The 26,702-nt window shown below is 42.9% G+C and overlaps 1 protein-coding gene across 2 annotated transcripts in view; it reads right to left on the reverse strand.

Annotated features, from left to right (window-relative positions):
- SHPRH (SNF2 histone linker PHD RING helicase) overlaps positions 1–26,412 on the reverse strand; it is a 139,748-nt gene extending 113,336 nt beyond the window's left edge. For both annotated transcript variants that reach the window (XM_044292552.1, XM_044292551.1), the window contains exons 1-5: positions 26,268–26,412; positions 21,691–22,314; positions 12,728–12,857; positions 9,935–10,153; positions 5,524–5,602 (exon numbers count right to left, since the gene is read on the reverse strand). In XM_044292552.1, the coding sequence (XP_044148487.1) occupies positions 5,524–5,602; positions 9,935–10,153; positions 12,728–12,857; positions 21,691–22,296 (1,034 nt within the window). In that variant the 5' untranslated portion in view covers positions 22,297–22,314; positions 26,268–26,412. The remainder of the gene's footprint in view (positions 1–5,523; positions 5,603–9,934; positions 10,154–12,727; positions 12,858–21,690; positions 22,315–26,267) is intronic.
- Between the last annotated feature and the right edge of the window lie 290 nt (positions 26,413–26,702).

Below are 26,702 nucleotides of genomic sequence, written 5' to 3' on the forward strand. Positions count from 1 at the left end.
AGCTGATCGACGAGGGTCCCAGGTGTCGGCCCCCAACAATCAGACACTGATGACTGATCCAGAAGACAGATCATCAGTAAAAAAAAACTATTGGAATACGCTGTTAAGTTTGTCTATATGATAAATGCCATTTATTAAGTGTGACAACCCCTTTAACTGTAAAGCCAGCAAAATTGCAACTGCAGCTCGAAGCTGTAACACAGGCTGTAATTTCCGACTAGTCTGAGATAAGTGAAGCACGTACTCTGCAATCGATGTTAAATCTGTAAATTATAGGAAGCTTAAAGGGATTGTCCAGGTTCAGAGCTGAATCGCGCAGGGCACGGGCTCTTTTGTTTATCATAACACACTGCCGGGCAGAAACTTCCGCCCGGCAGTGTGTTCAGTGACATCACCGGCTCTGATGGGCGGGCTTTAGCGCTGCCCTAGCTGTTTTACTGGCTTGGGCAGCGCTAAATCCCACCCATCAGTTCCATTGACATCACCGGGCTTCCTGGCAGCCCCATGGAGAGCCCCGGTACGTCACTGGATCTCCAAAAAATCCCTTTGCCCTGCGCGATTTAGCGTAGGGCAAAGGAGAGCATCAGAGCATGAACTGCTCCGATGCTCAGGTCAGGGGGGCTGCCGGGGTGAAAATGGAGGGATGTCTGGGTTCAGCTCTAAACCCGGACAACCCCTTTAACCACTTCAGCCCCGCTAGCTGAAACCCCCTTCATGACCAGAGCACTTTCTACACTTCGGCACTACACTCCTTTCACCATTTATCGCTCGGTCATGCAACTTACCACCCAAATGAATTTTACCTCCTTTTCTTCTCACTAATAGAGCTTTCATTGGGTGGTATTTTATTGCTGCTGACATTTTTACTTTTTTTGTTATTAATCGAAATGTAACGATTTTTTTGCAAAAAAATGACATTTTTCACTTTCAGCTGTAAAATTTTGCAAAAGAAACGACATCCATATATACATTTTTCGCTAAATTTATAGTTCTACATGTCTTTGATAATAAAAAAAATGTTTGGGCAAAAAAAAAAAAAATGGTTTGGGTAAAAGTTATAGCGTTTACAAACTATGGTACAAAAATTTGAATTTCCGCTTTTTGAAGCAGCTCTGACTTTCTGAGCACCTGTCATGATTCTTGAGGTTCTACAATGCCCAAACAGTAGAAAACCCCCACAAATGACCCCATTTCGGAAAGTAGACACCCTAAGGTATTCGCTGATGGGCATAGTGAGTTCATAGAACTTTTTATTTTTTGTCACAAGTTAGCGGAAAATGATGATGATTTTTTCTTTTTTTCTTACAAAGTCTCATATTCCACTAACTTGCGACAAAAAATAAAAAATTCTAGGAACTCGCCATGCCCCTCACGGAATACCTTGGGGTGTCTTCTTTCCAAAATGGGGTCACTTGTGGCGTAGTTATACTGCCCTGGCAATTTAGGGGCCCAAATGTGTGAGAAGAACTTTGCAATCAAAATGTGTAAAAAATGACCGGTGAAATCCGAAAGGTGCACTTTGGAATATGTGCTCCTTTGCCCACCTAGGCTGCAAAAAAGTGTCACACATCTGGTATCGCCGTACTCAGGAGAAGTTGGGGAATGTGTTTTGGGGTGTCATTTCACATATACCCATGCTGGGTGAGAGAAATATCTTGGCAAAAGACAACTTTTCCAATTTTTTTATACAAAGTTGGCATTTGACCAAGATATTTTTCTCACCCAGCATGGGTATATGTAAAATGACACCCCAAAACACATTCCCCAACTTCTCCTGAGTACGGCGATACCAGATGTGTCACACTTTTTTGCAGCCAAGGTGGGCAAAGGGGCACATATTCCAAAGTGCACCTTTCGGATTTCGCAGGCCATTTTTTACACATTTTGATTGCAAAGTACTTCTCACACATTTGGGCCCCTAAATTGCCAGGGCAGTATAACTACCCCACAAGTGACCCCATTTTGGAAAGAAGACACCCCAAGGTATTCCGTAAGGGGCATGGCGAGTTCCTAGAATTTTTTATTTTTTGTCGCAAGTTAGTGGAATATGAGACTTTGTAAGGAAAAAAGAAAAAAAAAGAAAAATCATCATTTTCCGCTAATTTGTGACAAAAAAAAAAAAATTCTAGGAACTCGCCGTGCCCCTCATGGAATACCTTGGGGTGTCTTCTTTCCAAAATGGGGTCACTTGTGGCGTAGTTATACTGCCCTGGCAATTTAGGGGCCCAAATGTGTAAGAAGTACTTTGCAATCAAAATGTGTAAAAAATGGCCTGCGAAATCCGAAAGGTGCACTTTGGAATATGTGCCCCTTTGCCCACCTTGGCTGCAAAAAAGTGTCACACATCTGGTATCGCCATACTCAGGAGAAGTTGGGGAATGTGTTTTGGGGTGTCATTTCACATATAACCATGCTGGGTGAGAGAAATATCTTGGCAAAAGATAACTTTTCCCATTTTTTTTACACAAAGTTGGCATTTGACCAAGATATTTTTCTCACCCAGCATGGGTATATGTAAAATGACACCCCAAAACACATTGCCCAACTTCTCCTGAGTACGGCGATACCAGATGTGTGACACTTTTTTGCAGCCTAGATGCGCAAAGGTGCCCAAATTCCTTTTAGGAGGGCATTTTTAGACATTTGGATCCCAGACTTCTTCTCACGCTTTAGGGCCCCTAAAAAGCCAGGGCAGTATAAATACCCCACATGTGACCCCACTTTGGAAAGAAGACACCCCAAGGTATTCAATGAGGGGCCTGGCGAGTTCATAGAAATTTTTTATTTTTTTGCATAAGTTAGCGGAAATTGATTTTTTTTGTTTTTTTCTCACAAAGTCTCCCTTTCCGCTAACTTAGGACAAAAATTTCAATCTTTCATGGACTCAATATGCCCCTCACGGAATACCTTGGGGTGTCTTCTTTCCGAAATGGGGTCACATGTGGGGTATTTATACTGCCCTGGCTTTTTAGGGGCCCTAAAGTGTGAGAAGAAGTCTGGAATATAAATGTCTAAAAATGTTTACGCATTTGGATTCCGTGAGGGGTATGGCGAGTTCATGTGAGATTTTATTTTTTGACACAAGTTAGTGGAATATGAGACTTTGTAAGAAAAAACAAAAACAAAAACAAACAAAAAATTTCCGCTAACTTGGGCCAAAAAAATGTCTGAATGGAGCCTTACAGGGGGGGGGGGGGGGGGTGATCAATGACAGGGGGGTGATCACCCATATAGACTCCCTGATCACCCCCCTGTCATTGATCACCCCCCTGGTAAGGCTCCATTCAGACGTCCGTATGATTTTTACGGATCCATGGATCGGATCCGCAAAACACATGCGGACGTCTGAATGGAGCCTTACAGGGGGGTGATCAATGACAGGGGGTGATCAGGGAGTGTATATGGGTGATCACCCCTCTGTCATTGATCACCCCCTGTAAGGCTCCATTCAGACGTCCGCATGATTTTTACGGATCCATGGATACATGGATCGGATCCGCAAAACACATGCGGACGTCTGAATGGAGCCTTACAGGGGGGTGATCAATGACAGGGGGTGATCAGGGTGATCACCCCCCTGTAAGGCTCCATTCAGACGTCCGTATGATTTTTACGGATCCATGGATCGGATCCGCTAAACACATGCGGACGTCTGAATGGAACCTTACAGGGGGGTGATCAATGACAGGGGGTGATCAGGGAGTGTATATGGGTGATCACCCCTCTGTCATTGATCACCCCCCTGTAAGGCTCCATTCAGACGTCCGCATGATTTTTACGGATCCATGGATACCAAAACACATGCGGACGTCTGAATGGAGCCCTACAGGGGGGTGATCAATGACAGGGGGTGATCAGGGAGTGTATATGGGTGATCACCCCTCTGTCATTGATCACCCCCTGTAAGGCTCCATTCAGACCTCCGCATGATTTTTACGGATCCATGGATACATGGATCGGATCCGCAAAACACATGCAGATGTCTGAATGGAGCCTTACAGGGGGGCGATCAATGACAGGGGGTGATCAGGGAGTGTATATGGGTGATCACCCCTCTGTCATTGATCACCCCCTGTAAGGCTCCATTCAGACGTCCGCATGATTTTTACGGATCCATGGATACATGGATCGAATCCGCAAAACACATGCGGATGTCTGAATGGAGCCTTACAGGGGGGTGATCAATGACAGGGGGTGATCAGGGAGTGTATATGGGTGATCACCCGCCTGTCATTGATCACCCCCCTGTAAGGCTCCATTCAGACGTCCGCATGTGTTTTGCGGATCCGATCCATGTATCCATGTATCCGTAAAAATCATACGGACATCTGAATGGAGCCTTACAGGGGGGTGATCAATGACAGGGGGTGATCAGGGAATCTATATGGGTGATCACCCGCCTGTCATTGATCACCCCCCTGTAAGGCTCCATTCAGACGTCCGCATGTGTTTTGCGGATCCATGTATCCGTGGATCCGTAAAAATCATACGGACGTCTGAACGGAGCCTGACACGGGGGTGATCAGGGAGATTATATGGGGTGATCATGGGTTCATAAAGGGTTAATAAGTGACGGGGGGGGGGGGGTGTAGTGTAGTGTAGTGTTTGGTGCGACTTTACTGACCTACCTGTGTCCTCTGGTGGTCGATCCTAACAAAAGGGACCACCAGAGGACCAGGTAGGAGGTATATTAGACGCCGTTATCAAAACAGCGTCTAATATACCTGTTAGGGGTTAAAAAATTCGGATCTCCAGCCTGCCAGCGAGCGATCGCCGCTGGCATGCTGGAGATCCACTCGCTCACCTTCCGTTCCTGTGAGCGCGCGCGCCTGTGTGCGCGCGTTCACAGGAAATCTCGGCTCTCGCGGGAGGACGCGTATATGCGTCCACCCAGAAGAGCAGGGCCGCCGGCAGGACGCAATCCTGCGTACGGCGGTCCTGGAGTGGTTAAATATCTAGGCATCTAAATAGTAATCTCTTCTAGCAAGCACTGCTGAAAGTCCTGCTTTTGGATTTTGTTGTCAACAGTCACGGCTAAGGGCTCATGTACTCGAACATATTTTCTTTCTGTGTCTGTTCTGTTTTTTTGCGAACCGTATACGGAACCATTTTTTAATGGGTACGCAAAAAAAAAAAAAACGGAAGTTACTCCGTGTGCATTCTGTTTCCGTGTCCGTTCCGCCAAAAAAATAGAATATGTCCTATTATTGTCCGCATTACGGACAAGAATAGTACAGTTCTATTAGGGGCCAGCTGTTCCGTTCCGCAAAATACGGAATGCACACGGACATCATCTGTATTTTTTGCGGATCCGTTTTATGCGGACTGCAAAATACATACAGTCGTGTGCAATGTGCATGAGCCCTAAAAGAGATATGGAAAGGAGTGTTCATTCTCTATGCCCTTCACATCATTAGTATACCAGGACGGTGCAGGGCACACTGGACAGGTAAGTCATTTCACAAGAACCAGTTTACATCACTTCTAACATACAGAATACAAAATTACTTTAAGAAGGTTTACCTTCCAGAAAAGGGGTTATAGTACAGTTTAATACCATCCATTGTTGTGACCTCTGTCCATAATGGGTGCAATGCATTTTCTGCACAAAAAGAGAAACAAAAAGGTGACTGGCACAGAACACTAAAATGTAATCCAAAATAACACAAAGGATCATCAGTAGAGGAACACATTCCTAGTAAATTGAGCACATCCCCATCCCAGCACTGGAGTCAGATGTAATTTCTCCTACATCTACTAAATATGGATTTAAAGGCTATGTACACCTTTGGGGATTTTTTTTTATTATTGCATTGTACTCATTTTTTCAGTTGGTCTTTACTAAAAATATGTAGTCTTTTTTTCTGTACATAGCTGTGATGCTCTAGTAGCAGACTCTGGATTTTCTCTCTTTTCCATCAGTTGGGGAGCTGACGGGTTCCTTATCTCTGCTCTCCGACATTATAAAAACTCATTATAGATCAGTTTTTATCTTACTAATAAGAATGTGGCTTAAATAAGTGTTTATGACTTCTTAGTAATTTACAGATAAGGTTTATTAGATGACTGGCACAAAGTGAAAGTAACATTCATACAGCTAGAAAAACAGTAAAACCTTTGTGACAGAACACCTCAATAATTTTAATAAAGGCTAATTGAAAATATGATTTTTTTGCCAAAAATAAGTGAAATGCAATTATAAACAAAAATTGCCTCCAAAAGTGTACACAGCCTTTAAGTGATTAAAGTTTTTGCTCCCACGTAGAAGCTAAAGTATTGCTGGAAGAACACTTTAACGCTTAGCGTCCACCTCCTCGTGGCAGCAGCTCTACCCAAGGTCTGCCTGTACCCCCCAATGAGAATGGCATCGTTTAAATTTCTGAAAGCCTCCTTTGCAAGTTTCTGGCCTCAGTTCAGTAGAAATGTTGCACTAAGCCGATGATGGTATAAAAGGATGACATTTTGCTAGGATAATCACTTTAACATCATGGGGGTCCGACCTCTTGGACCATCACTGATCCTGAGACTGAAGGGCTCTTCTAGAACTTTATCTCCTTCATGGTTTTCCCTGCAGCGTGGGCCATTCAAGTGAATTGGTTGGCTCCAGTTCACCACACAGCCAGTGGTGGGGAGCACCAATCTGCAGAAGAGACTTAGAAGGAAACAGCACTGCAACCCTGTCTCAGTGGGGGTTCCCAGAGGTCAGACCCTCTCTACTAATGATAATGTGTTGGCATATCCTAGCAATTTGCCAAAACTTTATAAAAATGGGAATACCTATTTAAAGAGGCATTCACATGTCAGCCATTCATGCCTACAGATTTATTGTTTTTGGGCAGCATAGCCCAGAAACAGTGATTTCGATGACCGCATCAGCAGTGCTTTACCCAATGAACAAGTGTTTAATTGTTCATCAAGTGATCAGTGAAACATTTACACAGGGCAATTAGGAATGTACATTAACGTTAATTGCCTTGATTGTTAGCCCATGTAGAGGCCTTGCAGGTGAAATCAGGAACTACAAGACTTCCTGCCTGGGAAAGATAAAGTCTCAAAGAAGGGCTCAATTAGCAGATACAGTGCATTGGTAAACTCTTCAGACCCTTTCACTATTTTTGACATTTGTTATGTCGCAGGCTTGTTTGCTTCCATCATTCTGCACTTAATACCCCATACTGAGAAAGCAAAAACAAAAGTTTCACATTTATTAAAAAGGAAAATTTTGCATGAACTATGTTGTGACACTTGAAATTTAGATCTCGGGCCTTCTTGTTTCTCTAGATCATCTTTGAGATATTTCTACACCTTGATTGCAGTCCACCTGTGGTAAATTCAGTTGACTAGACATGATTTGGAGACACAGCCCAATCTATATATATATATATATATATATATATATATATATATATAAGGTCAGAGCAAAAACCAAGCCACAAGGAGGAAAGAACTACCTGTAGAGCTCAAAGACAGGATTGTGTGGATGCACAGATCTGAAGAACAGTACAAAGATTTTCTGCTACAATGAAAGTTCGCAAAAGCACAGTGGCTCATAATTAGTATAATAATTAAGTATAGAACAACCAGGATTCTTCCAACAGCTGGCCGCTCCACCAAGCTTAAGGGCATTTTACAAGGGCTGAGAATCTGCCAGATAAATGCTAATGATTGCTCATAGCAATTATCTGCCGGTATAAAGGTGCTGCTGTTATCCAATGAACAACCAAAACACTAATTCCTTGGGAATCGCTTGTGTATGCACTTAAATCATCACTTGCCAGCAGCATGCTGTGTAAACAGCCACTGCTGCTGGCAAACAATGATTCTGTATAGGGACGAGCGATGACATTGACGACTGCTTCTCCCCACACTGTGGAGGAGGTCTTCTTCACCAACAAGCAGGCACTTTCAGGAAAGGAACGCTTCCTTCCCGACAATTGTATGAAGAATTGGACAGTGTAAAAAGACCTTAAGTAATCAGGTCCTGTGTGCAGATGGTAGAAACTTCCAGAAGGTCAACCACCACTGCAGCACTCCACCAATCTGGACTTTATGGCAGAATGGCCACCGAAAAAGCCTCTGCTCAGTAAAAGACACACGAAAGCTCACCTATAGTTTGCAGGATTCTTAGGTCTGGTGAAACCAAAACTCAACTTTTTGGCCTCAATTCTAAGCATCATTTCTAGAGGAAATCAGGCATTGCTCATCACCTGCCCAATACTATTCAAACAGTGAAGCAGGGTGATGGTAGCATCATGCTGTGGGGGTGTTTTTTAGCGGCTGTGACAGGGACTAGTCAGGGTTGAGAAAAAATCTGAATGGAGAAAAGTACAGAGATATTCTTAATGAAAACCTGATCCAGAGTGCTTTGGACTTTAGGCTGGGCCTTATGATCACCTTCCAACAAGACAATGACCATAAGCACAGAGCCAAAACAACACAGCAGTGGGGACAGTTAGGGACAATTCTGTGAATGTCCTTGAGTGGCCCAGCCAGAGCCCTGACTTGAAACCAATCGAATATCTCTGGAGAGACGGAAAATATCTGCCCACCGATGTTCCCCACCAAACCTGACAGCGTTTCAGAGGATCTGCAAAGAATGCCAGAAAATCCCCAAATCTAGTAAAGATTCTGAATACCTTTGTCAATTAAATATTTTAGTTTTTCCTTTTTTAATAAATTATAAAAAAAATTGAACATTTTTCACTTTCTCATTATTTGGTATTCAGAGCAGAATCATAAGTTAAAATCTGAATCTTTTTATTTTTTATTTTAGCACAACAACTAGGGCTGGGCGATTATGCCAAAAAATAAAATCCAGATTTTTTTTTTCAACCTTATGGATGATTTTTTATTTGAATCTCGATTTTCTTATTTTTGTTAATCAAACTGAAAAAAATACCAAAACACAATTCTATAAATTATTTTCTTTATAGAAATAACTTTTAAATATATTACTACAATAATTGTACATAACTTCATGGCATGAAATTGATCAGGACAACAGATTGCACATTTTATGCCATCCATTGGCCTAAGATGGCAAGGCATCTGTTGCCATCAGTTAGGTGTGTAATCCTTTTTTTTTTTCACGAACAAAAAGTCCTGCAAGTCCGGATTTACAAAACTAACTTATGGCAACGGATGCCACTGATGCCGAAAGACAGCATTAAATGTGAAATCCATTGTCCTGATTGAACGGATCAGGGCAACGGATTTCACACAGTAGGTGTGAACTTAACTTTAGTGAAACTGCATGCAGCTGCAATGCAGTTTTTGGTGCACTTTATCATGCTGTAGGGACTGCACAGTGTCTTGCTCAGACTGCCCAAAGAGCCCGCTAACTACCTGGCCCTGCTGCAATTTTTGGACTGCGGTGACGGTCACAGAAATGCAGTGCGCATGGTGGGAGCAGAGTGAGGAGCTCCTGCTCCTCATACCGTATAATGCAGAGGTGGCAAGGCGGGCTTATGAGGAGGAGGCGACAGCGAGGCAAAAAATGACGGGAGCAGGGAAGCGATGTGGCGAGGCAGGGCAGGAGGCAGCGCCATTATGAAAATCGATTTGGCAATTCTGTGAAAAAAAACGAAATCGTCAGAGGCCTCAAAGGCAAATTAATTCAACCAATTTGGTTAATCGCCCAAACCTAGATGCAACATAAAATATGAAAAAAGTGAAGAGGTCGGAAGACTTTCCGAATGCACTGTATATCCAACACTGAAGAGTTTTCGCCACCCGAAAGTTTTAAGTTAAAGTTTGCTACAACTGTAATCTGATTTTGCCTATCAATGGCTAAGATGGAAATACCCCTTTAACACATCTGAAAAACACTAAGGCAAGTACTGTATGATAGCCTGGAAAAATAGCCTGTAGTGTGGTGTGCCCCTAGTAACCAGACTGTCAGGCATAGCAGTTTGGTAGCAATCATGGAATTTACCATTAGAAGGCACATTTTTGAAGTTCTCTCTCTGCAGCATCCAATTGACTGCTTCATTCTGGTACAGACGCAGGATGGGTATCAGAGCTGGATGCTGCACATCTTCTTGCAGAACCCTTCCTTCCTGTTGATGAGTTTGCCTGACATAGGCATAGAGTTCTTCAATATTTTGTCTCTCAAGCTCTTGGTCTGACTCCTCCTCACTGTCATCTGAAATATCTGCAAGGAGATAAAAAAAATACTTTAATCACTAATGCAATGAAAACATAAAAAAAAATCACTAGGTGGAACAAAAAACAGACATTACAAGAGATTTTCCAGTAAGATAAAAATAAAATTAAAAAAATGGTCAGAAGTGGGTTAAAAGGAGATTTCTGGCATGTTGAGCCGGGACTGGAAGTGAAGAGCAACTGGAGTAGTATCTAACAGCAGTGGTTGGGGATACAAGGAGGTGAGTAATGACCTTCTACTAAACAAAATACTAACTGAATACTTAATGACTTATATAATAATTTGTCATTAATATTTATATAAATAATATACAAATATATATATATATATATATTAAATTTATTATTCAAAATCAAATACATAATTATAACGAGAAATTATTCACTAAATAATACTCTCCAGCTTAACTATTCAAATTTACAAATACCGACAATATCAAAGAAACTGTTGTAAAAATGTTGCTTATTAATCTATAAATCTATTTATCACATAAAAAGAAAGTAATGTAACTTTAAAATATATTATAAAAATGTACTGTTGGAAAAAAAACAAAAAACAAGGAGGTGAGTAATGATTCTTTTTATTTTTAACTCCTTCTGACCAGTATTCTAAAAGAAAAATAAATCGTATGGCGATCAATAACTGGTAAGTGGTAGTGTTGAAGAGTACCACTGAAGCACTGCTATTTGAAGCATGTATTAAGATATTTACACCACAACAGTAGCGTTAAAAAGTCGCACTTTATGGTGCAACCCAGATTTGGCCATAATTGTTATTGAGCTTCTCAACGTTTTTCTAAATTGGCGAGAAAGGGAAGCAGGGCTTAGTGGAAGGGGGCAAAGCCTATAGTGGACACAAAATGGAGTAATAGCTCAAGTCTACACCAGACCCTAGCTGGCATAGATGTGAATTTCTGGTGCTCGGACTGCAAGAGCTGCACCAAATTTATTAAAAGGCATATGCCTCCTAAAAAATTAGGCGCATATTACTCCAGCGCAGGGGGATCAAGACTGTGTATGGAAACTCCAGTCTTGATAAATGTCCCACAGTAACCGATTTTGTAATATACTTTACAAGGGTAACAGAGGGGGACTGGGCAGCCAGTGATGAGCACTGGCAGAAGATCCAGTAGGTAGGACTCTTAGAATAGGCAGGGACTCTTTGTAGAGCTAGTAGATAGGGGCTAGGGCAGAGAGGAGAGAGACAGGCCTCTTGGCATCTTACAATTAGCCATCTTTAGCATACAGTGCATGCTGAAGACATAATTTTATTCGTAATGTTTTACAGTTTTTAAATAAGTTTAAATATTTCCCTAAAAGGTATATCATAAAATCACTTAAAGGGGTTGTCTCTGAACCCGGACATAGCCTTATTTTCACCCCGGCAGCATCCCTGAGCCTAGCATCGGAGCATCTCATGCTCCACTAAATCGCGCAGGGCACGGGCTCTTTTGTTTTCAATAACACACTGCCGGGCGGTAACTTTCAGTGTGTTCGGTGACATCACCGGCTCTGAGGGGCGGGCTTTAGCTCTGCCCTAGCCGTTTTACACAGGAGTTCCTGTCAGCCCCATGGAGAGCCCCTGTACATCACCGGAACTCCTAAAAATGCCTTTGCCCTGTGCAATTTAGGGCAGGGCAAAGGAGAGCATCGGAGCATGAACTGCTCCGATGCTCATGTCAGGAGGGCTGCCTGGGTGAAAATGGAGGGGTGTCCGGGTTCAGCTCTGAACCCGGACAATCCCTTTAAAGAGGACCTTTCATGGGTCCAAACATTATAAACTAAGTATCAGGATACGTAGGGGATAGTGCAGGGATCTAACTGCACATACTATTTTTTCTGGGCGCCACTCCATTCGCCCGCTATGGCCCCCGTTGTATTCTCCCGCCTGGTATGCTAATTTTAGCATCGGAGCAAAGAGGAGACTGAGTCTTTCTCCGTGGGTGTCTCCTTCTCCATGGCTGTATCGCTGTCCAATTGCAGCGGAGAGCGTCACAGCCAGGGAGAAAAAAAAAAAAAAATCACCTTCTCCCTAGCTGCGACGCTCTCTGCTGCGATTGGACAGCGCTACAGCCAGGGAGAAGGAGACACCCACGGAGAAAGACTCAGTCTCCTTCTCTTTGCTCCGATGCTAAAATTAGCATACCAGGCGGGAGAATACAACGGGGGCCACAGCAGGCGAACGGAGCGGCGCCCAGAAAAAAATAGTAAGTGCAGTTAGATCCCCTACGTATCCTGATACTTAGTTTATAATGTTTGGACCCATAAAAGGTCCTCTTTAACATCACTGTTCCTACACAGTAAAAAACTGGAAATGACAGTTACACAAGCTCATATAGTTGCTCTTCTATTGCTCTGTAGCAACACACTACACCTGAACAAGAGGACAATTTGTAGTCTGTAATCAAACATGATCCCGCTATTTTAAGGGATGGTCCATGTTTGTATTGTGTCATAAGTTCCCCGATTCCTCCTATATGTACAAAATTATAAAAAAAAGATAAGTACTGAGCATTACTGTTGTAGGTTATGGTTCTAATAAATGTTTTTTCGGGTATGGCACCTGGTATGGTGAAGCTGTAGAACTTTTCCATCAGCTTTTGAATAAGAAGACACGATTTCTTCATCCTCCTGTGTCCTTCACTGAGAAATTCTGGTTTGGATAAACATGCTTCCAGCAAATAAACCCCGACCTAGAAAACAGCACAAGAGAAAAGAGACTCTACAAATCTTATCTGCACCAAACATCAACAAGTAGCACAGTACAATTGGGGTAATTTATCAAACTGGTGTAAAGCAGAACTGGCTTAGTTACCCATAGCAACCAATCAGAATCCTCCTTTCATTTTCCAAAGGAGCTGTCCCACATGAAAAGTGGAATCTGATTGGTTGCCATGGGCAACTAAGCCAGTTCTACTTTACACCAGTTTGATAAATGACCCCAAATGTCTTTATTCAAAGAAGTTACCAAAGTTAGTGTGAATATTGGTCCCCCCTTTTCATTCACTTCCATGGGAAGGACAGAGAGCACTCTATCACTCTAGCGGGGGCCCCCTGTTCTCATCAATAGTGGGCTCCTAGCTGTTCTCAGATACACAGGCGCTGCTATTGTTAGTGTTACGGGGCCAGTACATCAAGAGGAGACAAGAACTGGGGCAGCAGCAGTGAAACAGAGGGCACTAGGTACGGTAACTATACATTACACGTGTATAGCTTCAATTTTACTTCTACACAGTAGAGTCGCTTTACAAAGCAACAGGATTGTTTTCCTTTTTGCTTCCAAGCTTTCTGTTAGCTGTAACTTTTTTTTATACTTTTTGGAGCTATGTAGCTACTTGTTTCCGTTGAAATAGTTATATTGAGTGCTTGATTTTGGCAAGATGAGTTGTACTTTTTATTGACACAGTTTAACGTTCCACACAATATACCGGTATTGCAATTTTTTTTTTTAATATATATTAGCAGAATGACCCGGCTTCGCACGTGACCTCTATAGTACCCGCCCCTTTAAAAATTACCTCCACAGTGCCCGTCCTTTTAACAGTGTCCTCCATAGTGGCCGCCCCTTTAAAAATGACCTCCACAGTGCCCGTCCCTTTAACAGTGACCTCTACAGTGCCCCCCCTTTAAGTGACCTCCACAGTGCACACCCCTTTAACAGTGATCTTCATAGTGGTCGCCTCTTTAACAGTGACTTCCACAGTGCCCACCCCTTTAACAGTGACCTCCGCAGTGCCTGCCCCATTAACAGTGAACTCCACAGTGCCCGTCCATTTAATAATGGCCCCTGCCCCCCATGAATGTAGCAGTGTAGTTGTGCCGTCATACGTCATATGACTGAATATTTAAGGACCTGCAAACTGCTAAAACCTGTGATCAGTTGTTATGGCAACCTGGAGTAGGACTGCGAGCTACTATTGGCTGATGAGGGACATGTGACCATGTAAATGGCAGTTCGGATTTAAGTGAAAGGCTTGCTGGCTTGTATTGGCTAATGCGGGTCATTTTTTGGGAATATCTCAGAAACGGTACGTCCTAGAGCGCTGAGAAAAAAGGTGTAAAACCATCCCGGACACCTGATGTACCTGGGTGCCAAATTTGGTGAAGATCGGTTCAGTTGTTTGGTTGCGCATAAAGAACGTCCAGACAGACACTCAGATGTATGAGATATATACACCGTATTTTTCGCCGTATAAGACGCACTTCCCCCCCCCCCCCCAAAAGTGGGGGGAAAATAGCAGTGAGTCTTATACGGCGAATGCAGCTTATTTTGCGATTTGCGAATTTTCGCGCGATTTTTTTCGCGCAAATTATTTTGCGATTTTCAATGATACACCCGCCGCGATGCCGCGCGGCGGGTGTATCAGCTGTGAGGGAGGAGGGGCTGGGGGCCGGCGTCTGCTTTTATAATGACAGCGGGGCCCGTGCAGTGACTATTCTACTAAACGGGCCCCGCTCACTGTATAATCGTATGTCTAATAGTAAATAGTTATGTACTTAATCGCATAATGAGCGGAGTACTTACAACTACAAACGCTCGCCGAGAGGAGGGAGGAGGCAGGCTGGGAGGACGGGCGCTGGCAGTGTGCGAGTCATACGTCACACGCCTGCGCCGCCCACTTTATGAATGAAGCAGGAGGCGTGGGCGCATGACGTATGACTCACGCTGCCAGCGCCTGTCCTCCCAGCCTGCCTCCTGCCTCCTCTCGGCGAGCGCTTGTAGTTGTAAGTACTCCGCTCATTATGCGATTATGCACATAACTATTTACTATTAGACGGCTCATCAAGAGAGTGTGCAAAGCAAAATGTGGCTACTTTGAAGAACCTAGAATATGACATATTTTCAGTTGTTTCACACTTTTTTTGTTAAGTATATAATTCCACATGTGTTAATTCATAGTTTTGATGCCTTCAGTGTGAATCTACAATTTTCATAGTCATGAAAATAAAGAAAACTCTTTGAATGAGAAGGTGTGTCCAAACTTTTGGTCTGTACTAATTATATATATATATATATATATATATATATACACACACATATACACATATACATATATACACACACACACCAGTATTTTTGGGGTGAAAAGGGGAAAAAAACTATTCTGCCATAGAGGACCTAGGAGCAGTGAATAAAGACAGCACCAGAGGAGCTATATTCATCGCTTCACGGTCCCACTGTACTAATGAGCACTTAAGTAATGGAAGCGCACATTAGTATTTGCTTTTTAAGACGCACTGTTTTACAAAGTGAAAAATATGGTAATCTTTTAGTAGATTGAACATATGTTTATTGATTTAATATTTATTATGACAAATTGGGAAAATGGGTATTTAGAAGTTTTAATTTTTGGGTGATTTTTTTTTATTTTTTAAAGTAAATATTTTCTAACATTCTTAGACAGGCGTAAAAAATGATGAATGAGACGGGCCCACTGCCCCCTCCCCTTCGCTCGCCACACCCACTTTTTTAGACCTTGCGTGAGCACCGCCATATGCGCCTGAAATATGCCTAAGGCCGAATGCACACGGCCGTGTTCCATGGCCGAGCGGTCCGTGGTATGCAGGGCTGGATTCCTGTTCAGAGAAGGAGCGCACGGCGTCCTTGCAGTCGGCCTAATAAAGGCGTATTTCAGTATAATAAATGACCTCCAAAGTGTATATTGTTTTTAGGACAATTTTAGGGTACATATAAATTATTCATTAATGTTCATTACTTTTGCAGGAGGATAATGGGGAGAAAAGCTATTCTGTTGGGATTTTTTATTTATTTTTTGCATTCTTCATATTGTTCACCATGGGATTTAAAAAACAGGTTAAAGAGAATCTGTCACCTCAGAGAAGCCATAACTTTTTTTTATATTTCTGTTCAGAGTCAAATGGTGGCTTGTTTTTTGCTTGACAAGTTGTACTTTCTAATAGCACCATTTAATATTGCATAAAAATGTTGTGGAAAGCTGGAGAAAAAAAAAATTAAACAAATTCCACCACCATTTTATGGGTTTTGTTTACCGCAAAATAAATGACGTAGAAAGCTGACCCACACCCTTCATTCTCCGTGTCAGTACAATTACAGCAATACCACACTTGTATTTTAATACTGGAAAAAAAAAAAAAAAATAATAATAATTCTTTTCATTTCCGTATTCTGACTCCCAGGTTTTTTTTAAGTTATAGCTAGTCTTTTTGTGGGACACTCAGTATGACTTTTTGCTCACTTTTTATTCAAATGTTTTGGGGAGGTGAAGTGTAGAAATAAACGGTGAATTGGTCATTTTGATTTTGTTCCCCCCCGCCTTTCATCATACGGGATAAATATGTTTATATTTTGATAGTATGGGCCTTTTCGGACCCGGCAATGCAAATCTTCTTTCTGTTTTTAATTGTTCATTTTTTCTTTGGTGAAAAGGGGATGATTTACATTTTTATATATTTACTTTTTTTATATTTAATTTTTTATTTATTTTACTTTATACTTTCTTGTACACTTAGGGAATTGAACATGCAATTGTTAGACTGTTTCTCCCACAGACTGCAATGAATTACAACTACAGTCTATGGGAGACTCATTATGTTCCTGCAGAGCCCTGCAACATGCAGAGCTCCACAAGAACATTGCTGTGGTAAGTCTTTGAGCCTCTAGAAAGCTGAAGGCTACAACAGTGAAAGAGCAGCTGAGGGGTTAAATGTAAAACAGTAGGCACCTGGTGGAGCAGGAGCCATCTTTAAAGATGATGCCCGCTCCGCTTTTTTAAAGACCTTACATGAGGTTAAGTACAGTAATACATGTACAGAACTCAACATGGGATTAAAAGGATTTTCCAAGACTTTAATACTGATGACCTATTCTCGGATAGGTCATCAGTATCTGATCAATGGGGGTCCGACACCCTCTACCCCCGCAGATTAGCCGTTTTGAAAAGGTACCGGCACTCCTGTGAGCGCCGGGGCCTTCTCACAGTTCACCAAGCACATCGTCGTACATTGTACAGCTTCTGCACTTGGTATCGCAACTTAGCCCCATTTACTTCTATGGAACTGAGCTGCTCCTAGGCCACGCGACTGATTAACTCAATGTGGAGGCATGGGAAACTCATTCACCAAGCTGTATATTTATGTCATGGTGCAATATAAGGGTTAAAACTTACTTTTTAATCAATCATTTATATTAATTAAAGGGGTTGTCCCACAAAAAATATTCTACAGCAGGCATGCTCAACCTGCAGCCCTCCAGCTATTGCAAAACTACAACTCCCAGCATGCCCAAACAGCCTACAGCTATCAGGCTACAGCAGGGCATGGTGGGAGTTGTAGTTTTACAACAGCTGGAGGGCCGCAGGTTGAGCATCCCTGTTCTACAGTTTTCAAACCAGCACTTGGATCTGAATACTTTTGTAATTTCATGTAATTAAAAATTCTGTATAGTCCCTGTGTTATTCTATAAAATGTATCATTATAGCACCACCTGCAGTTTGTTATTTTTCTTATTTCTTTGTCCTATTAAGGGCTCTTTCACACTTGCGTTGTTCTGTTCCGGCATAGAGTTCCGTCGTCGGGGCTCTATGCCGGAAGAATCCTGATCAGGATTATCCCAATGCATTCTGAATGGAGAGAAATCCGTTCAGGATGCATCAGGATGTCTTCAGTCCCGGACTGGAACGTTTTTTGGCCGGAGAAAATATTGCAGCATGCTGCGCTTTTTGCTCCGGCCAAAAATCCTGAACACTTGCCGTAAGGCCGGATCCGGAATTAATGCCCATTGAAAGGCATTAATCCGGATCCGGCCTTAAGCTAAACGTTGTTTCGGCACATTATCGGATCCGACGTTTAGCTTTTTCTGAATGGTTACCATGGCTGCCAGGACGCTAAAGTCCTGTTTGCCATGGTAAAGTGTAGTGGGGAGCAGTATACTTACCGTCCGTGCAGCTCCCGGGGCGCTTCAGAGTGACGTCAGGGCGCCCCACGCGCATGGATCACGTGAACGCATGGACACGTCATCCATGCGCATGGGGCGCTCTGACGTCATTCTGGAGCGCCCCGGGAGCCGCACGGACGGTAAGTATACTGCTCCCCTGCTCCCCACTACTACTATGGCAACCAGGACTTTATTAGCGTCCTGGCTGCCATGGTAACACTGAACACATTTTAAAGACTGATCCGTCTTCAAATGCTTTCAGTTCACTTGCATTTTTCCGGATTCGGCGTGTAATTCCGGCAAATTGAGTACACGACGGATCCGGACAACGCAAGTGTGAAAGAGGCCTTACAGAGATGGCTGCACATGCTCAGTTTCATCCTTTAATTGCCTCCTGAGCTGCGATAGGAGAGGGTTGCAGTGGAATGGGCACGCCTCTGAGCTACAGCAGAAAAGACACTCGCCCTTGAGCTGTCGGCTTGATATAAATCTAGCAGGGCAATGAATGGGGAGATCTCTGGACCATGCGAGGTACAGGGCTGGTTCTAGCTTTGTTAGAAAGAGACCGTCATGTACTATATGATGCCTGATTTTCATTTTTTACATTAATCATGGACTAACCCCTTTAAAGGGAACCTGTCACCTGGATTTTGGGTATAGAGCTGAGGACATGGGCTGTTAGATCGCCGCTAGCACATCCGAAATATCTAGTCCCCATAGCTCTTTGTGCTTTTATTGTGTAAAAAAAAAAATAATTATAGATATGTAAATGAACCTTAGATGAGCCCCGTCTCCTCCATGCTTGAGAGAGGAGTCCAGCGTTCTCCGACTCTGAGCCCAGCCACGCCCACTGTGAAGGAGCCCAGCACCGCCCGCATCCTCTGAATCCCCTTCTTGCTCCCCGACGTCACAAAGCTAGAGTGCCGTAATCTCACAATGTGCAGTTCGTTCCCTGAGGCTGATGCCAGCACAGGGAATGAACACTATGCCGACACCGCGCATGAGCTAGCTCACGCATCGAGAGATTACGGCGCTCTAGCTTTGTGACGTCGGGGAGCAAGGAGGAGATTCGGAGGATGCGGGCAGTGCTGGGCTCCTTCACAGTGGACGTGGCTGGGCTCCAGAAATGTAGTAGCCTCATTTACATAATATATATATATATATATATATATATATATATATATAATATCTTTTTTTTTTTTACACAATAAAAGCACACAGAGATATGGGGAATGGATATTGCGGATGTGCTAGCTGCGATCTAGCAGCCCATGTCCTCAGCTCTATACACAAAATCCAGATGACAGGTTCCCTTTAAAAGGAACATGTCAGCTTCCCTGATGTGTCTGGTTTAGTAAATACTATCATAAGGCTACTTTCACATTAGCTGCAGTCTTCTCCGGCAGGCTGTTCCAGCAGGTGAACAGCCTGCTGGATCCGTGCTGCCGCTAGCGCACACATGCCGTCGGAAGTCTGCTCCCATCCCATTCACGACGTAGTTTTATTACAGCCGCCCATCGGCATGTTTGCCGTGCTGCGGCCTAACCTCTGGCCCGCCCCCATTATAGTGAATTGGGCCTGAGCGGACTTCCAGCGGCATGTGTGCACTAGCTGCAGAACGGATCTTGCAGGCTGTTCAGCCGCTGGAACAGCCTGCCGGAGAAGTCTGCCGCTAATGTGAAAGTAGCCTAACTAAAATTGTGAACCCCATTGGGGACAGCTTTATGCTAATGTCTGTAAAGTGCTGTGGAATATAACAGCGCTATATAAGTGCGTAAAATAAAAACTCCCCATGAGGCTTTCACATGGTGAGCATTTGCATCTGCATTTGAAAGTCAAAACCAGCATTAGATAGAATAGCATAATGAAAGATTTGTAAATCTGGGTTTCAGAACCATTCCTGGTTTTGGGTAAGATTCTGCCATATAAAAGGGCCAAAGTGCTAGTTCACATGGCGGTTATGTCTCAATCACCCACAGTTTCTGTGGCGTTTTTTCCCATGTTGCTGCCTACATGGATACCACAGAACAAATGAACATGACCTTTCATTGTGGTCACATGAACGGCAGTGTGGCCCCCTATTAAAAACAATAGCAGCTGGTTTTAGGAAAAAGAGGGAATTCCGAAAAAAAAAAATAATGTTTGGGTCAACAAAGCCTAAATCAACAATTCTGGCTCATCGTTTCCTCGAACTAAGCGGTGCACCCTTCCTCTGTTGTCCCTCCGTGCAAAACTGGGTGTTACCAATCTCCTGTCCAAAGGGAATGTCCCTACACAACTACCAGTTAGATTGGAAGGGACAGCGTCAGACTGTGTAGACACATCCTCAACTAGTAACACCCAATTGTCAAATTATTCACAAATTTTTCAGGAGGAACAAAACAAAGTTTTTATAGAAGATGCTCCAGGATTATTATTTGATGAAGAATGTAACCATTTACTATAACGGACATGTCCGGAGAGCCAATAGAGCCTCTTATTTTAAATCACTGCTCCGATCTCCACTGGGCCTGAAGCGGTCATATGTCACTCATAGTTCCTGTGACTGATGTAGGCCTAGCAGGGATCAGATTGGTGGGGACCACCAGGGCAATTTAAAGGGGTTTTCCAAGTGTTTAATATTGATGGCCTATCCTCTGGATAGGTAAATACCTGATCATTAGGTGTCTAAATTCCTGCACCCTCGCCAATCAGCTTTTTGAAGAGCACCACGGCCTCCTCAAAACTTACCAAGCACAGTGCGCCCTCCACTTGGTATTGCAGCTCAGCCCCATTCACTTGAATGGGATGGAGATGCACCTAGGCCCACGTCACTGATGAACGTGCTAATGAGCCTCTAGGTTGCTATGTGGGCGTCATTAGCACCTAGAGGGCTCCGTTCACTAACCATTTCAGCCGCCCATCGCGTCCCTCCAGCCCGCCCCGCTCCTGTTGATTGACGTGAAACTTCTCAGTATCGAGTACCAATTCCTGCACCTGCGCCGTGCGCTTCTGTATTCTCCCGGCGCCGGCTTCCTCACTGCGCCTGCGCCAACTACGTTACAATGAGGAAGCCGGCACTAGAAGCGCAGCATTCACTCACTGCGCCTGCGCCGAATACAGAAGCGCACGGCGCGGGAATTGGTACTCGACACTTAGAAGTTTCACGTCAATCAACAGGAGCGGGGCGGGCTGGAGGGACACGATGAGCGGCTGAAATGGTTAGTGAACGGAGCCCTCTAGGTGCTAATGATGCCCACATAGCACCTAGAGGCTCATTAGCATATCTATAAAAGTAAGTTTTTAACAAAAACGGCTGCAGGAACTACTGTTAGAAACATACTGTTATGTAGTGCTGACATGGGCGCATCGCTAATGTCAGTCAGCTACATAACAGTATTTCTGGTGGTAGAAACTCTTTAAAGGTCAGTACGGTTTAATTTAACTTCACAAAACATCCTGCTCCCTGCCAAATTTTAACAAATCTTGTCCAGCTTCTACAATGAAGGCACAAGCTAGTACAAAAATAAAAAATACAGAAGGTGTATTAAATTTTTTATGAAAGCAGAAGATGACAGTGACTGATCAGAGACTCCACTGGTAGTTGTAGGGACAAGCAGATCTTTGATTACCTCAAGCTCATTATATGGGGTTGTCCTTTGATAAAGTGCAATAAGCTTCTTCTTCTGCAACCACATTATGTCATCCAGCATCTGGCCACCAGGTGAAGCTTCAACAAGAACCTCCTCTGCACGTCTGCTAGATTCATGTGTAGACCCTTCATCTACGTCTGATTTATGCACACAAAGCAAAAGCTGGGCAGGTTTTGAGGAAGCGGTACTAGTCAATGTAAAACTGCACCCATCAAAATCCAAACTAGCATACTGCCCAGGAGAAACCTGAAGACTGAATACACAAAGCAAAGCTCTCCAGACGTCATCATCAGGAACGGGCAAGACTACTAAACTAAGATCAACAGATGATGGAGCCAAGAAGTCTATAGAGTCATAATTTTCTTTTCTTCCTGGCTGTGTACTTGGACTTTCAGTCTCACAGGTGGATAACAACCTTTCAGGACTGTTATTTATTAAAGAAAGTGATGTGCATGGCTCGGCAGGGTTCCCATCCTCTTCAAGAGTGACTTCATTCCTTCTGTCTTCATGCATGTTCCAGGATAACAGTTTCTTAGCGCCATCGTCCAGCTTGACTGGAGGTGCCCGTTTCCTGCGACCTGCCATCTTGTAAGAACTCTAGGCCTACAAAGTAAAGCAAATAACATTTCATGAAGACTTTAATCAAACGTTAATCCTTAAAATGAACCATTTTCTGCAATTAACAAAGATTAACGATTTTGTATCATGAAAAATATTCCTTAAAGGGGTTTTCTGGGATTTTGATATTAATACTGTAATTTCAGATGGGTGGGGTCTGACACAGTACTCCCGCCGATCAACTATTTCATTTTAGCTCTGTCTGTTGGGATCTGAATGGAACTGATAACTGAAGCGCTGCTTCTATTCACTACAATGGGAGTTACGGCGCCACAATGAAACAGCTGATCCATGGGGATGTGAGGAGTCAGACCTCTGCCAATCTAATATTGATGATCTATCCTAAGGACAGGTCATCAGTATCAAAATCCTGGACTACCCCTTTAAGATCAATAAGAAGCCTATTTTGGCAATGACCTTTAAGTCAATGCTAGCAACAAGACTTGATCATTGGAAACCTCTCTTGAAACATTTAGAAAAAGAACTGAACTTTTCTACTAACAATCATGCTATGTATTCCTGGTCATGCATTACTCACTGGTACGGCTCGTCCGCATGCTGCCACCTCTCCACTGGTTACCTGCTGCTCGCCTACTTAGGCTACTTTCACACTAGCGTTTTGGCTTTCCGTTTGCGAGATCCGTTCAGGGCTCTCACAAGCGGTCCAAAACTGATCAGTTATGCCCTAATGCATTCTGAATGGAAAAGGATCCGCTCAGAATGCATCAGATTGCCTCCAATCAGTCTTCATTCCGTTCTGGAGGCGGACACCAAAACGCTGCCATTTTCTCTGACACAATAGAATCCATGACAGATCCACCCAAAACACGAGTGTGAAAGTAGCCTTAGTAGCAGTGCACGGTATAGCAGCTTAGTCTCTTTCACTTGAATGAGTGAAAACTGCAACACTCTGCACCGCTGCAGCCCCGTGTAAACAATGAAGAGACTGCAGAGAGCGCAAAAGCTGAATGGTCAGAGTGCCGAGAGTCAGACCCCCCACCAATCTCCAAAAAAGAGTAAAAACCTTTTAGGATATAGTCACACATGGCGGAAATGCCACAATGGAGTTATGGCCGGCAAATCTGCAGGACTGGCGGAAACTGTCCTGCCGTGCGGATTTAAAATCTGTAACATCAATCTATGCTGTGTATTTCCTTTACAATGTATGGGGTCTGCAAAAAGGGGCCTCCCAAAAAAAAAAAAAAAAAAAAAAAAAAGGGAGAACCATCTCGCAAGCACCACCTATTGGAAGTGGTTTCCTGTGAGTCAAGATCTGACTTTCCAACAAGTCTTGGGATCTGACAAGGGAATATAGTGCAGAGAGTGTATAACACACATATATACAGTGGATATGTATAAGCCAGGACACAGCTCTGCCCTCAGCCTGCTGCCTTGCCCTGTCAATCAAGGGGAGGGGGCGTGTACAGAGCACAGGGGGTGTTACACAGCAGTGCTCAAAATATTCAGCCCCGCCTCTAAGGACTTGAATTGCTCATTTACATACAGTCAGGTCCATAAATATTGAGACATCGACACAATTCTAACATTTTTGGCTCTATACACGACCACAATGGATAACACACACCTGGCTATGGAACAGCTGAGAAGCCAATTGTCCCATTACTTTTGGTCCCTTAACAAGTGGGAGGCACATATACAAACTGTTGTAATTCCTACACCGTTCACCTGATTTGGATGTAAATGCCCTCAAACTAAAGCTGACAGTCTGCAGTTAAAGCACATCTTGTTCGTTTCATTTCATATCCATTGTGGTGGTGTATGAAGCCAAAAATGTTAGAATTGTGTCAATGTCCCAATATGTATGGGCCTGGCTGTATAAAAACTAAGATTTTGATGCAGCGGTGTAACATACAAACAAAAGAAAGGGACGGTTTTAACCCCTTAAGGACCCTGCCATATTTCACCTTAAGGACCAGGCCATTTTTTGCAAATCTGACATGTGTCCATTTATGTGTGAATAAACTTTAAAACGCTTTGACTTATCCCGGCCATTCTGAGATTGTTTTCTCGTCACATATTGTACTTCATGAAACTGCTAAAATTGAGTCCAATTTTTTTTTTATTTATAAAAAAAAATACCAAATTTACCAAAAAGTTTGAAAAATTTGAAAATTTCCAAATTTCTATTTCTCTACTTCTATAATGCATAGTAATACCTACAAAAATAGTTATTACTTTTCATTCCCCATATGTCTTCTTCATGTTTGGATAATTTTGGAATGCCATTTTATTTTTGGGGGAGGGTAGAATGCTTAGAAGTTTTTTCTGAAAATTTCCAAAACCCACTTTTTAAGGACCAGTTCAGGTCTGAAGTCACTTTGCGAGGCTTACATAATAGAAACCACCCAAAAATGACCCAATTTTTGAAACTACACCCCTCAAGGTATTCAAAACTGATTTTACTAACTGTGTTAACCCTTTAGGTGTTCCACAAGAATTAATGGAAAATGTAGATGAATTTTCTGAATTTCACTTTTTTGTCCGATTTTCCATTTTAATCAATTTTTTCCAGTAACAAATCAAGGGTTAACAGCCAAACAAAACTCAATATTTATTGCCCTGATTCTGTAGTTTACAGAAACACCCCATATGTGGTCGTAAACCCCTGTACGGGCACACGGCAGGGCGCAGAAGGAAAGGAACGCCATATGGTTTTTGGAGGGCAGATTTCACTGGGATAATTTTAAGTTGCCATATGACATTTAAAGACCTCCTGATGCACCTCTAGAGTAGAAACTAAAGTGACCCCACTTTGGAAACTACGGGATAAGGTGGCAGTTTTGTTGGTACTAGTTTAGGGTACATATGATTTTTGGTTGCTCTATTTTACACTTTTTGTGAGGCAAGATTGATTTTTTTTTTGTGTCTCCACATTCTGAAAGCCGTAGTTTTATTTATTTTTTGGCGAATGTCTTGTGTAGAGGCTCATTTTTTTCAGGATGAGATGACTGTTTTATTGGCATTATTTTGGGGTGCATATGACTTTTTGATCGCTTGCTATTACACTTTTTGTAATGTAAGGTGACCAAAAATGGCTTTTTTTTTTTTTTTTTTTTTTTTACACATTTTTTTTTTTTTTTAAGGTATTTACCTGAGGGGATATTTTTATAGAGCATGTTATTACAGACATGGCGATACCTAATATGTATACTTTTTTTTTCATGTAAGTTTTACACTATGATATTTTTTAAACAAAAAAAAATAATAATTATGTTTTAGTGTTTCAATAGTCTGAGAGACATAGTTTTTTCAGTTTTTGGGAGATTGTCTTAGGTAGGGTATGATTTTTGCGGGATGAGATGACGGTTTGATTGGCACTATTTTGGGGTGCGTATTACTTTGTGATCGCTTTCTATTACACCCGACCGATCACCATGACGTACATGTACTTCTCTGGTCACGGCCAGAGATGACGTACATGGGTCCTTAAGGGGTTAATCAGTATGATGCCACTACCAGGGGGTAAGTCTGGTGACAGAGCCGCTTTAAGAGAAATAAAAGTGCCGTTTTAAATGAGTAAAAGGCAAACGGAAATAAGGCGCTTAATGGTCTATGACCAATAGTAATAAATGAGGATCCTTAAGGGGGGTACACTCTTCATGATTATTTTCCTACCCCCCCCCCCCCCCCTCCCTCCCCCTTCCCCTTCCCCTTCAAATTCCAGTACTTACAAACTTGTAAGAAATGTTAACTGGAGGACGCATGATTACATAGGTCATTACTCTTATTATGTTATACTAGGGAGTTTATTTTACAGTGGGAAGAATAGATGGAACACAGTGTATGGACCCCATACACTAGAGGTAATGCAATATATTATGTCAGGTCTGAGCAGCCCCTCTGAGAAGGTGCCTTATGAGCCTGTCTATAATACAACGTAGCTTTATATATAACGCATACACATGGGAATAACGTACCCGAATCAACGGCACGACTAGAGGTCGTCCCCTCCTCAGTAGCGCGCGCACACAGGCATGGTGTAAGGATCAGAGGCAGCCACACAACTCCTCCATGTCTACTGTATACAAATCACTGGGTACCGGAAGCACTGCGCACAGCTACAGAAAGCAACCATTCACTTCCCAGCGCTGAGCCCCGCCCCTAACGACCTCTACCCAATCAGCACTCCGCAGATAAAAAAAATGACCAATAACAGTGCGCCTCTCAAAGGCCCTTCAGACGGCGGTTTGTGAGAAGTGTCGTGACAGGTCGGCTGTGTTTGACGTCATGCCATGTGACTTACCACGTGACTAGCTTTGTTATTGTGCTGAAAAGTAGTATATATATAATTAAATAAGGACATTATGAGGGTTGTAACTAGAGTGTATGGGCTCCTAGGAGAATACAGAGCT

Source organism: Bufo gargarizans, chromosome 4, assembly GCF_014858855.1.
Source record: "Bufo gargarizans isolate SCDJY-AF-19 chromosome 4, ASM1485885v1, whole genome shotgun sequence".
NCBI lineage: Eukaryota > Metazoa > Chordata > Amphibia > Anura > Bufonidae > Bufo > Bufo gargarizans.